General features: G+C 39.2%; 1 protein-coding gene across 1 annotated transcript in view; it reads left to right on the top strand.

The window, feature by feature from the left end:
• Positions 1–14,335, top strand: part of LOC133641914 (inactive serine protease PAMR1-like) — a 78,530-nt gene that overhangs the window by 38,930 nt on the left and 25,265 nt on the right. The window contains exons 3-5 of the mRNA XM_062036032.1: positions 3,638–3,763; positions 4,250–4,364; positions 6,855–7,072. Coding sequence (XP_061892016.1) covers positions 3,638–3,763; positions 4,250–4,364; positions 6,855–7,072 — 459 coding nt within the window. The remainder of the gene's footprint in view (positions 1–3,637; positions 3,764–4,249; positions 4,365–6,854; positions 7,073–14,335) is intronic.

Below are 14,335 nucleotides of genomic sequence, written 5' to 3'. Positions count from 1 at the left end.
CACAACAACCTATCTGGATTTGATAAGAGATTCGATAAGGAATCGGTCCGATAAGAGGATTCGATAATGGCATCGACATTGATAATTTCTTAACGAACATCATCCATAGCGTAAGGCCTGACTCACAACAACTCGTGATCTGATTGGCTATCGCAATTCTCTATCACCTCTGTGTCCGTTCACTTACAGTGCATTGTTGATTCTGAAGGCTCGGGGCAGATTTGGTACAGCATGGCAACATAAGCTAGCTGAATTCTGATTGGATACAAACTCTCAACTAAAAACAACAGCATTGGAAGGAGTATAATATGACTTGAAGAGAATATGAGTATGTTTAGATATTTAGGGGAAGAAAATACAAAAATTACTTTTATCTTTAATCATGATCATAATTTCCGGTTATGTTAGGCCAGCAGAGAAGGCCTTTCTGGCCCTGACGGCACACCACTGGGTATTTATCTTTCAGAAACAGAGTGGTGGTTCCAGCTGCAATGGCGCCCAGTGCGAGGCCCCACTTGTGTGCATTTGGCCAAGAAGTCTGAGTAAGATAAACAATTATGAGTCTGTGGAATTTAAAGGTTCCTCCTACATCCCTCACTGATTGATTGATTGATTAGAAGGTGTGTCCAATTGTAATTCTTCTTAGTGTACTTTAAAGAATGCATCCAAAAGTGCCAACCATCCAACTCTGGCTAAAAAAAAAATATTATACAATGGAAACTGGATTTTTCAACAGTTTATCATTGGAGATACTTTAATTTGGCTATTCTGTAGCACAGCATTAGTCATTTAAGACACTTTGAAAATAAGCTAAACTTAACAGTGTACTCACATAAGTCAGACTGAGTCAATGCACCATGACCAGCTGTTTGACTTGTGAGTTGCATGTTTTAATGCAAAAAAAAAAAGAAAGAGAGAGACTGAGAAGCTTTGTGATTGTAGACAGCTTCAACATCGAGTTCAGTCTTTCAGGACTGCCTGCCATGTTCTTGGCTCATCCCCAAGAGCTGTCTGCCTCCTTGCCTGCCCTTTACACCGCAGAGAGACGAATAAGTGTGATGGAAAACCTGAAAAACAACTTCATTATGTCTGATCTCATTTGCTTCCAGGGCAACCTCACATCACAACATCTCTTCACGTATGAATCTTTACTGGTGAATAGGAGTCAGTGTGTTTATATTTTATCTCACACAGAAGGAACATATTTTTTTATACAGGCGCTTATTTCACTTTATAGCTAAAGTTTTTTTTTTTTCTCCATGTTGTTTTCTAAACTACTATTTTCCCCCAGAATATCACGTTTTTTGGACATAGCATTAATGCACTCACTTTTATAGAGGAAAACAGATGTTTGGAATTAGGATGGCTAACTTGTGTTTAACTGTAAAGCCCTCAAAAATACTAATAGTCTTAAATCCCCATGTGTGTCCGCATTTGCTGTTTAAATTAGAATCTGGGATATTTTGACCTCTAGCCCCTCAATTGATTAAGCAGCCGTTTGAGTGTCGGGAAAACATAATGGTTTAGCATTAAATAGCAGCGGGAGATGAGTGTAAAATATTTAACAAGGTTTATTTAAAAGAAGGAAGGAATGATGTCCAAGTACGGTCTGGGTCATTTGTATATTGTGGCGTTTATTGTTTTTTTGTTTTTTTTTATGGGGGGTTGGCCCACAGTGCATTCTGAAAAAAACAATTAAAAGAGAAAACGGGGAAAAAAAAACCCAGCAACATTTTAAAAGCTTAAAGGGGTACTGCACTTTTTTGGGAATTTTGCCTATCGTTCACAATCATTATGAGAGACAAGAACACACGTCTTTTTATTTTTAGGATTCTATCAATCAATCAATCAATCAATCAAAGTTTATTTATATAGCCCTAAATCACGAGTGTCTCAAAGGGCTGCACAAGCCACAACGACATCCTCGGCTCAGATCCCACATCAGGGCAAGAAAAAACTCAACCCAATGGGATGACAATGAGAAACCTTGGAGGGGAACGCAGATGTGGGACCCCACCCCCCGGGTGACTGGTGCAATGGACGTCGAGTGGATCTAGCATAATAGTGTGAGAGTCCAGTCCATAGTGGATCTAACATAATAGTGTGAGATTCCAGTCCATAGTGAGGCCAGCAGGAGATCATCTCGAGTGGAGACAGGTCAGCAGCGCAGAGACGTCCCCAACTGATGCACAGATGAGTGGTCCACCCTGGGTCCCGACTTTGGACAGCCAGCGCCTCACCTGTGGTCGCCGAATCTGTGCCCCCCCTCTCCACAAAATAAAGGGTGCAGAGCAAAAAAGAGATGGCAGATCAACTGGTTTAAAAGGGGGGTCTATTTAAAGGCGAGAGTATACAAATTCTAAAGATAAAAAAAAACTAAAATGTTTGCACGATAGAGCTAATAGGAGTCACCATTGTAGCCTTCAAAGTCCTCTAAAACAACTTCAAAACCCTCCATCACTGCAAGTATATATATAATGTAGTAACAGACACGTTCGAACAATATGTAATATGTTTAATATTTACCGTATTTTGGACATTTTAAGCATTACCGGGACTTATTTCCTGGGCGCATTTATTTCAGCGCTCATAGCAACTCACTTCCGACTTCCGGCAACAAATGTGTCTTCCTACGTCCGGAAACAAACACGAGTGTTTCTAATCGTGGCAGACTTGGTAATAGAGGATGAAGATGGATATTTTTTGGACAAATGAGTATTCACTACCTTATCTTTTTGAACCTGAATATACAGAGGATGAACGGCTGGTTATAGAATCTTAGCAAGCGTGAAGAGAGGGTGAAACGCTGGAGCAGACGAAAGCCGAGAGAGTCAGGACCGGCGTGACTTGATGGTGTAAATGTGGAGTATGGAGCCAAGCTATGCCAACAGAAATTTAGTGCTTACCAAAAATCAACAAGAAAAAACATCCCCTCAGCCAGCTGAACCAAACAGACAGATGTTCATCGAGCGAGTCACTATAATAGTGATCATAATACATGCAGCACATCATGCTTGTTTGTACAATTACACACGCTGTCGAGCAAGCCGTTGACAAACAAAACATGAAATGTGGGATAATACTTTACAGATAATGTAATATGATTGTCCATGTTTTTTAGTCAGTACAGATTGGTGTTGTATCGCATCGTGTTGCGCAGTACAAACTCAAAAGCCATCCAGCTGCTGACGCAGAAGCTAGCTTAAGACTAATACTGTAGCATGCCGTCGCATGGCGATGTGTTACTACGCTACAAAAACAGTTCCTCAGTGTTTGCTCTTACAATAACAAACAACTTGGTTATTATACAGGTTACAGAACATAAATGAAATATTGTCGGCGGTTTTTGGATGCATTTTTAGAGTGATTTAGAGGCAGAATGGATTGTTCCCATTAGCTGCTTGCTAGAATGTAGAATGAGCCCAGTATTACAAATAAAAAAAATAAAAAAAACATAGATGTTTTTGTCTCTCATAAAGATTGTGAACAAAAAACAGATGAATGGACATAGCATAGTTAACAATGCAGTTAGCTAGCAAGGTTATACAACAACTTCTAATAAGCGGAATGTAGTTTTCCATCCAAGCCGACTCCTTAGAGTCTTTTATGGTGTGATGTCATGGTTGTTTTCTATCAGGTTGCAGCATATTTGAGAACTGTAAGCGGTGCAACAATGGAACGTGGGGTCCCAGGGATGACTTCTTCGTCAGGGGCCAATTCTGTGCTGAGTGTCGTCCTGGATGGTCTGGTGGAGATTGCATGAGTGAGTGAAGTCATTTTCTTCAAGATCCCTTTGTGTATGCTTGGGGCATTGAACTGATTGCAACTGGACTGTCTGGGTTTTCTGAGGGTCATCTGAGTAGTTCCTGCTCATAGACTAGACAGGACTGCTCTATTTTGTATACTTCTCCTGCATGTGTATTTCTGTAAGATGTAGTCAATGCGCTTTCTTTTCCTTTCCAATATTTTTTTGAATGACTATGCCGACTTGGACCAATGCCATGCCCAGGGGGCTGTCTACATCGAGCTGACAAAGAGTGTCAGTCAATAACCTGGATACCCATTAAACGATTGGAAACAAAAACAAATGGGTTTTATACATGTAACTGAGTCTGTTTGGGGAGCATACATAAACAGTTACATACATATAGACCAGCATGCTGTAGTAGTTAGGGTGTAATTAAAAGGCTCTAAAATGTTAAAGGCGAACCACCTAATGCTTCCTAACAGACTCTGTCTGTTCTGCCAGAGTGCGGTGGGGTGATCCATAAACGACAGGGCCACATGGTGCTGGAGAGCTACTCAAACAATGCTCGCTGTGAGTGGACAATACAGGTGGACCGGCCTTTTACGATCGAACTCAGGTAAGATAGCACTGGAAGGGGCTGATTTACTAAAGTTTTGCATGTGTTAAATCACATGCACACTTGACAGCGAATCCGCAATCTGCAAATTATATGCAGAATATTAGAACACCCACAATTCTGGGAGAAGATGAAAATATAAAGACTAAAACTGTTCTGCGTCTGTGTTGCGTCTATATTTAGTCTATTTGAAATGTGAATGTTGTCTGTCTATCTGTGTTGGCCCTGCATGAGGTGGCGACTTGTCCAGGGTGTACCCCGCCTACTGCCTGAATGCAGCTGAGATAGGCTCCAGCACCCCCCGCGACTCCGAAAGGGACAAGCGTTAAAAAATGGATGGATGGATGGATGGATGGATGGATGGATGGAAATGTGTGCTCAAACTGGCACAGTTACGCACAAATGTGTTTGAGAAAAGAGGTGCTCATGCTGCAAAGAAGGACAATGAAAGTGAGAATTTTCTGTCGGTGTCCGTGTTAACGAATTTGAACTGTCTGAAATAAAAAAAATATTGGACATTGTCTATTCATCAATATCATTTTATAATTGTATAGCTGCTGGAGGACTTAAGGGGATGGTTAAAACAAATTCAATTAATTCGTTTTGGTGTCTGATAGCATTTTTTATAATGGTGTTCGATTTTTCATATAGGAAATATATTACTAATAAATTACTAATTAATAAATTACTAACCATATGCATTTTATTGCAACTGGATCATTCCACACAAGCCTCCCAGAGCGCACCTTCCGCGTGCTAAAAATAGGTTATTTTGTCTAGATCATGCTTCCATATAGCCCAAAAAAGGTGGTACATATTATATTTGTATGCTGCATGTCAACAACATGACAAAACGCCACAGGTTGGCCCATATGATGCTATAAATGTGGAGGGAAATGAGTGTCTTCATGGTGACAGCCAGGAGTACACACAACAAACACATTTAAATAGGGCAGTCTGCACCACTTTTGCACTTGTTATCACTGCAGTTTTAGTAGATCACCCACAACACGGCCATTATTAGTACACACAATTTTTTTTTGTTTTTAACATATTTAGCACTTTTTTGGGAGGGTGATCTTAGCAGATCAGGCCCTAATGCTAAAGCTAAAAGATTAAAAAATAACAATATCAACATAAAATAATAATAATGAAACATATTACCATTCAACAAGATTCAAACAGTGCTCCTCTGGTTTAGCAAGCAAGCATCATCAGCCATTGAGCTATCCGGCCACTCACAATAACATCCTCCATTAATGAGCAGTTGAATGTAGAAACCTCATCTGGCATGACACCCCACCTTAAAATATTCACCGCCCATCTGTAATAGTGATTAACAGCTGGTGGTGGCTCAAATGTCCGCTCGACTTTACGTCTGTCATTAATGATGGCAAGTCTACAGCAAAGTTAGGAAAAACTTCTTTTTTTTTTTCTTTCAATAATCACTTTCCAGCTCAGTGATAACCTCCTGAGTCTGTCATTTTCTCCATGACGCATCCAAATATTTTCACGGTCAAGTATTTACGCAGGCTTTGAGGGATAACATGTAAATTGAGGAATGGTTTGATTCAGAACACTTTTAACAATGTGTCGCAGCTTCAATGTTGACCTTTACAATGTTAAATGAGGCTTGCGGCGATTTCAAAGGCCATGCAGGATAACTAATACATAAGTATATTTTATTTATTTTTTCTGTGGCACGGAACCTACCAGAACTAAATGAAAATATAGTATCAATGAATTCTAAACATGTTTAGTGTATATTTCTCTGGATGAGGTTTGAATGGAGTGCAGCTTACTCGCATCAGACAACATCCTTTGCATATTCAGTGGGTTAAAGCCAAACTACTGGCTACAAAATGTGTCCGGAATTTACTGTCCAAGTTTTATCGACATTTAACAGCCACTGATCAGATGTAATTAAGAAGTTTATCCAGACTGGAGCCGTGATGCTCGTTTATCAGCGGTCATTATCGTCAATCAAACAACTGGAGTTGTATTTATGAGTGCATTCTTCCTGTTTAATAGGCACACAAGGAGCGTCCGTCATACATATTGTTGTCATTTTTAGGGTGATAAAGTTCTGAAAGCTTTCCGAAGCCACTGCGCCACAACTGGGCTTTGTTTTTCGATACGTTCATGCATGGCATCAACTGACAAGAGAGTTGATGACAGAATAGAACAGTCAAGTGAAATATAATGCATTTAAGTATTTAATTTTAGTGTCATGTAGAAAGTGAATCACAGCAGCAAACCGTAATTTAGCAGTGCCAGTCACCCTCCGCAGCTGTTGGAGTAATTACCGTCATTCATTGCTGTTTGTTGCCCGTTTCCTTTCTGAGTGTTCTGAAGCGTCAGAACTGCGATGGCAGCTGGTGGAGCACTGCCACATTACACAGGTGCTCCCAAACGACAGTAGACCGCAATCTTTGCAGTTGCTAAGGTGTTTGAGTTGTGTTTGTTTTCCCTGCATTTTCATGCCCACAGGTTTATGATGCTGAGTTTGGAAGCACATCCCACATGTCGCTATGACTACGTGGAGGTCAGAGATGGCGACAGCATCAACTCTCGTGTCGTGGCTCGGTTATGTGGCAACAACAGACCTGCTCCCATTCAGAGTTCTGGAAACAGTCTACACATTCTTTTTGAGTCGGACGGCTACAAGAACTTCGATGGCTTCTTCGCCACGTTCCAGGAGAGCTCAGGTATGTCTTGTGTGTATAAACGCTACAGGTGTGACGTCCGCAAACAAATCAAGTGTTTAAGTGAACGATGAGAACCGATTCACTGCAGCATTACTGCTAAGGCACAGGTGTCAAACTCAAGGCCCGGGGGCCAAATCTGGCCCGCCACATTATTTGATGTGGCCCGCAAAAGCCTGGAAATAATATGCGTTAATAAAATGCTTCATCTTATCTTCCTAAGTATATTTGTTCTTTCTCTTTTGACATTAAAAATCATGTACTGCATGCAATTGCATATATTTTAAAATTCAATATTATCAAAATCAAAATATCATGTTATCATGTATTCCAAAAATATTTTTTGTTAAAATAAAGATAAATACTGTACTTAAATATCTGCTTGACTTATGATTTCAAAACAAATTATCAATCAAATTGTAGACTGTAAAATTGACAATATAATTTACTGTTAAATTCCGCCAACTGAGTTTTTTACCATAATATCAACTTTGGTCCTTTTTTTTCCCATATACAGTAAAACACTAAAACATAAAAAACAAAAACTGGCAGCTCTGTTGCTTGAATTTTACCGCTAAAAACAATGGTATTGTTTCATCATTCCATTCCATTTATTTGTATGCTGTAAAAAATCCACTGCTTTTACTGTGAAATTCTGGTGACTGAGCTGCCAGTTTTTAAAGTAAAATTTTGATATTTTTTTGCAGCTTATGTAAAAAATATATTGTCAATGTATTAGTTATTTATTTATATATATATATATATATATATATATATATATATATATATATATATATATATATATATATATATATATATATATATATATATATATATATACCAGTATATATATATATATATATATATATATATATATATATATATATATATATATATATATATATATATATATACCAGTATATATATATATATATATATATATATATATATATATATATATATATATATATATATATATATATATATATATATATATATATATATATATATATATATATATATACCAGTATATATATATATATATATATATATATATATATATATATATATATATATATATATATATATATATATATATATATATATATATATATATATATATATATATTCATATATTACTCATTGTTAAAAGGGGCCCTCTGAGGGCAACCATAACTGCGATGTGGCCCTCAATGAAAACGAGTTTGACACCCCTGCTCTAAGGTGTGCACATGCGCAAAAGCGCACTACCCTCGTGTCATCTGCGAACAGCAAATCTATGCCACGCACAAAATCAAATCACATTTGAACTGTAAACAAAATTAAAGGCCTACTGAAATAAATTTTTTTTATTTAAACGGGGATAGCAGATCCATTCTATGTGTCATACTTGATCATTTCGCGATATTGCCATATTTTTGCTGAAAGGATTTAGTAGAGAACAACGACGATAAAGTTCGCAACTTTTGGTCGCTGATAAAAAAAAGCCTTGCCTATACCGGATGTAGCGTGACGTCACAGGAGGAAGGACTCCTCACATTTTCCCATTGTTTACAATGCAGCGAGAGAGATTCGGATCGAGAAAGCGACGATTACCACATTAATTTGAGCGAGGATGAAAGATTTGTGGATGAGGAAAGTGAGGGTGAAGGACTAGCGTGCAGTGCAGGACGTATCTTTTTTCACTCTGACCGTAACTTAGGTACAAGGGTTCATTGGATTCCACACGTTCTCCTTTTTCTATTGTGGATCACGGATTTGTATTTTAAACCACCTCGGATACTATATCCTCTTGAAAATGAGAGTCGAGAACGCAAAATGGACATTCACAGTGACTTTTATCTCCACCACAATACATCGGCGAAGCTCTTTAGCTACTGAGCTAACGTGATAGCATCAGGCTCAAATGCAGATAGAAACAAAATAAATAAACCCCTGACTGGAAGGATGGACAGAAGATCAACAATACTATTAAACCATGAACATGTAAATACACGGTTAATAATTTCCAGCTGGTCGAAGCTTAACAATGCTGTTGCTAACGACGCCATTGAAGCTAACTTAGCTACGGGGCGGCGGCGGGCGTTGTAGCTTTCGACGACACCCCGGCCACCATCAGAGTCGGCAAGAAACATATATTTCCCCAAAGTTACGTACGTGACATGCACAAAGCGACACGCACGTACGGGCAAGCGATCAAATGTTTGGAAGCCAAAGCTGTACTCACGGTAGCGCGTCTGCTATCCATCTCAAAGTCCTCCTGGTTGTGTTGCTGTAGTCCGCCGCTAATACACCGATCGCACCTACAGCTTTCTTCTTTGCAGTCTCCATTGTTCATTAAACAAATTGCAAAAGATTCACCAACACAGATGTCCAGAATACTGAAGAATTTTGGGATGAAAACGGAGCTTTTTGTATTGGATTCAATGGGTCCGAATATAGTTCCGTATCAACCATTGACGTCACGCGCATACGTCATCATACATAGACGTTTTCAACCGGAAGTTTCCCGGGAAATTTAAAATTGCACTTTATAAGTTAACCCGGCCGTATTGGCATGTGTTGCAATGTTAAGATTTCATCATTGATATATAAACTATCAGACTGCATGGTCGGTAGTAGTGGGTTTCAGTAGGCCTTTAACACATAACAAATTTTTCTGTATTATTTTGCAACACAACTCTGTGATTAACAGGTGACGACAAGCGGCCACAACAGGTAACATTGCTCGTCAGCACTGTTCAATTATTGTAACGTTTGTCGAGACTCTTTTAAGGAGGACAAGAATGCCATTGATCACTTTATTTAGCAAAACTGTTTATATTTAGTAGTAACCAAACCAAACTTTAGTAAAAAAACTTATATTTAGCCAAACTGGTCATCGTCTGTTGTACAAAACCAGACCACGTCAAAGCACCTTCTGTCACGCACACACACTTTCAGCTTCACCTCACTGCGCCAACAAAATTAAAAATGACTTACATTTGTTTAAACAACTGGTTAAACTAAGGAAGAGTAAATGCAGATGTAAATGGTGCACTATGTAAAATTTGTGTGTCTTTATTACATTACTTAATAATATAATGTACATCTGGACCTAGTTTGCAATATTATTGCAAATACTTTCAAAATGTGCACTTAATTCTTACTATACTTACTGTCACCAAGTTTTGAGCAAATCAATGACTTGCAGTTCAGTAAAACATTTAAAAAAACGTTCCTTAAAGACATCCTGACTACATGCATTTGTGTCTAAATATTGGGGTATTTTATTAAGCATATTGTATTCATGCTAGGAAATAATAACCTGTGACTAATCATGATTAGTCCCGATTCAAAAGTGGGATTTTTTTTTAAATTTACTTTTCTGGTTCATTTTTCCTGATATGTAAGGTTAGTTGAATCATACTCCAGCAGGTAGGGTAGTACACTTTTGTATTTTTATTACACCATATTTTTGGTTCTACTTTGATTTATACTATATATTATAAATACATACATTTTATTCTAAAATTATTACTTGTGTTGCGCTACAAATTTTTTTTGGTGAGGGAAAATTCAAAATAGTGATGTCACTGTCAAAGCATGGGAATATGGCATGTTAACACTAAAAACGCAACAAAAATAAAATTATTCAATCAATATTTTAGAAATATTTCCACTAATAGAGTAATATTTGTATAGACTTAAATTAGTCTCATCCACATCCTGTATTTTAACCGCTACCAGTGGTAAAAAAAAAAAAAAAAAGATTGCAATAATGAGCCAGTCTTCTGAACGACTCTTTGCAAGGAATGGCTCCTTTCAAAAATTCCATCTCTAATGCCCGCACATCTGGCAACAACAACAAATGCGACATTTAAAAGGGTGCACTTGATTGATGAGTCAGTTAAAGGGAGATGGTTTTCTTTTTTGCAGAGTGAGCCATTTTAAATATCATGTTCAGCAACAAAGATCATCCCGAATGGCTTTCTAACAAATTAAATTACAGCCTGTTAAAAGCTCTCTTGTGAGCCAGTTTGTCACCCTAGATAAATTGGGATGACGGGATTTTCACAATGATTATGGTGTCTTTTCCTACTTTAAACATTGTGAAGATCTCCATTGAATTTAATTTGATGTTTGAATATTCACATTGAATCACAACAATCCCAAGTGGATCCCTCCTGTGGGCCAGTAATTAGTTGGTATCACGTTGGCGCAAGGTGAATAAGTCAGTTGTCAGATTCTATGAATAAAGGTTCCAACTTGTGCCCGTCCAAGATTATTTTGCTCCAAAGATTCAATCTAATGAAAAAAAGAGGTATTTCAATGGGAACACTTTACTTTTTTTAAATAACGTCTGTTTTTTGTAAATTCCTTTGGTGATAGGACTGTGGCCAGGGCAGAGTTTCAACAGAGGCTTAAGTAGAGTTTATGTGTTTTCTCATACTACTTTCACACTTTTGTTCCAAGTTAGTTCAAAACAACTACATTTAAATGTGTTTTAAACAGCAGGTTAAAAGTTGAAATTAGGTTTTGGAAATTCCACCAGTGCCATCCATCGACATGTTATCTTACTACATTTCTCAGACCAAACAGAATCTCACAAAAGTGAGTGCATTTTACATTCTCAATACAGTGGTACTGTACCTCAATTTCCACGTACATTTAAATACAAGCTATCTATCGAAACTTGGTAATACCTTAGTAATCAGCTTACAGCTCTAAAATCAGTCCACACACAGCCATTATTATCTGAATAGCTGGCACCACAGCTGAGTTCACTTCACTGTAAACATGTTCCAACTGGGCCAAACATATGAATATTTAGAGTGAGCACCATTGACATCTGGCACTACCTTTGGCATGGAATTCCATCACCTTCCCCTTTCTCACCAAACATGCTTGACTGTAAGCAAGACAGAATCATCTTGGTACTCATTATCTTGGAACCCATGTTAACTTCGGTGACTAAAAATGTTTGTCTTCGTTATCGTCAACATCCTATTTACTCCTGACAAAAATAGGACGATAACTAATGAAAACAAATACACGTTGACTAAGACGATGACAAAATTAACTGACATTTTTGTCGACGAATATAAAGAAGACTAAAATGTTGACGTAAATGAACCCAGCACGGAAGAAATATTCAAGGCGAGCCGTGGGTGTTTGGAAATGTTTTGAAAAGAGGAGCCGTCATTCACAGCATTGATGCCGCTTCAAGGATTTTATCGGCAAAGAGGGCTTTCTACCTTAGCAAGTTTTTAACTGTGATAAGACCGGACTTTTTTGGAAAAACATGCTAGAGGGCAGTGGCGTGCCGTCACTAGAGGCAGGGGAGGCACGGCCTCACCTGCCATCATGGAAAGAAAAAAAAAGTAAAAAGAAAAAAAAAAAATTAAATTGTTATATGTATCCAGTGATTATACTAAAGTTATTTTCCATTTAACTTCACCAGTTTTAGATTATTTTTATTTTTATTTTCACATTTGCCGTTCAAATACTGAGAAGAGACGGTGCTGTGATCAGCAGCCAGTTGAGGCATGTCACAGCGTTGTGCCTCAACATGGATTGTGCACAATGACTCGGCTAACTGCTGGCCTGCTGTGCAGTGAGACCGTATTGCTATATGAATTATATTATACATTTCCATAGTTTAGTTAGCTTAGGTATATAATGTACAGTGTATTTTGTCAACAACTGTATGTGTGTAACGTATTTCTTGTGCTGAGCGATCATAAAACTGGAGGCTCGTCTCATAACCCTGCCTCCTGGTGCCAAGCATCTCCGCCGCAGAATGCACCGCCCGACGGGAGCGCCACACCAACCAAAGCCCACACCCAAACCCTCCACGTGCAAGACCGAATCCACCCAAAATAAGTCACTTAACAAGAAGCCAAAAAGTGCAAAAACAACAATGCTCGCGCGGCGCGCCGGAGGAGCTGTGAACAGGGACACAAAATTAGGTACACCTGCAGACTACAGCGCGGATTTCATATTTCATTCAGTTACAACTCCTCCAACACGAACACTACTGCTCCCGCACTTATAAGTAAAGGTAAGACCAGAATAACATTTTTTTAATTAAATGTGCTTTTTTGTGTGCTACAGTTTGTAAGTGTAAAGTTAAAGTTAAGTATACCAATGATTGTCACACACACGTTAGGTGTGGTGAAATGTGTCCTCTGCATTTGACCCATCCCCTTGTTCAACCCCTGGGACGTGAGGGTAGCAGTGGGCAGCAGCGGCGCCGTGCCTGGGAATAATTTTTGGTGATTAAACCCCCAATTCCAACCCTTGATGCTGAGTGCCAAGCAGGGAAGAATGCTGGTATGAGCTTTTAAACATAACCCGTTAACTGCTGCCAATCAAATGGTGAATAAGATACTCTTTAGGGTTCATATGTTTGTAAATCTGACTGTGATGAAGTCAGTGCCTCACCTGACATGAACCTCACCGCACGCCACTGCTAGAGGGGTACCCCGCCTTCCGCCCGATTGTAGCTGAGATAGGCTCCAGCGCCCCCCGCGTCCCCGAAGGGAATAAGCGGTAGGAAATGGATGGATGGATGCTAGAGGGGACCTTTATTACAGCGAAGGAGAATGCAGTACCTGGACATAACCCAATGGATGATTGACTTACACCGCTTTGCTTGTTTACCACTCCCAAACTGTTGATCAAATGCCACAAATATTCAAAGACCCAAGGTAAAATTATTTTCCATTTTTGTGTATTGTTTTGTAATGTTCTCCTTTCTGAGCTGCCACCTTATCGTGGTAGAGGAGGTTGCGTGTCCCGATGATCCTTGGAGCTATGTTGTCCAGGGGATTCTATGCCCCATGGTAGGGTCTCCCAAGACAAACAGGTCTTAGGTGAGGAACTAAACAAAGAGCAGCTCGAAAACCTCAATGCAAAGCAAACTCAAGGACCCAGATTTCCCTTACCCGGACTTGGGCCACCGGGGCCCCCCTCTGTAGACAGGCTCAATGGCAAGCACCATGTGTCCGAAGAGGCAACGCAGGTCCCCCCTCCAATAGGCTCACCACTCATAAGAGGGGGCATAGAGGTCGTGTGGAATGTGAGCTGGGCGGCAGCTGAAGGCAGGGCCGTCGGTGGTCCGATCCTCGGCTACAGAAGCTAGCTCTTGGAACGTGGAACGTCACCTCCCTTGGGCGGGGAAGGAGCCTAAGCAGGTGCGCAAGGTGGATAATTTCTGGCTTGTAATAGTCGGACTCTTCAGCACAGCAAGGGCTCTGGGACCAATCCTTCTTTGCAAAGAGC

This window comes from Entelurus aequoreus, linkage group LG24 (genome assembly GCF_033978785.1).
Source record: "Entelurus aequoreus isolate RoL-2023_Sb linkage group LG24, RoL_Eaeq_v1.1, whole genome shotgun sequence".
NCBI lineage: Eukaryota > Metazoa > Chordata > Actinopteri > Syngnathiformes > Syngnathidae > Entelurus > Entelurus aequoreus.
Note: the sequence above shows the minus strand (reverse complement) of the source record. Positions and strands in the feature narration are given on the sequence as shown.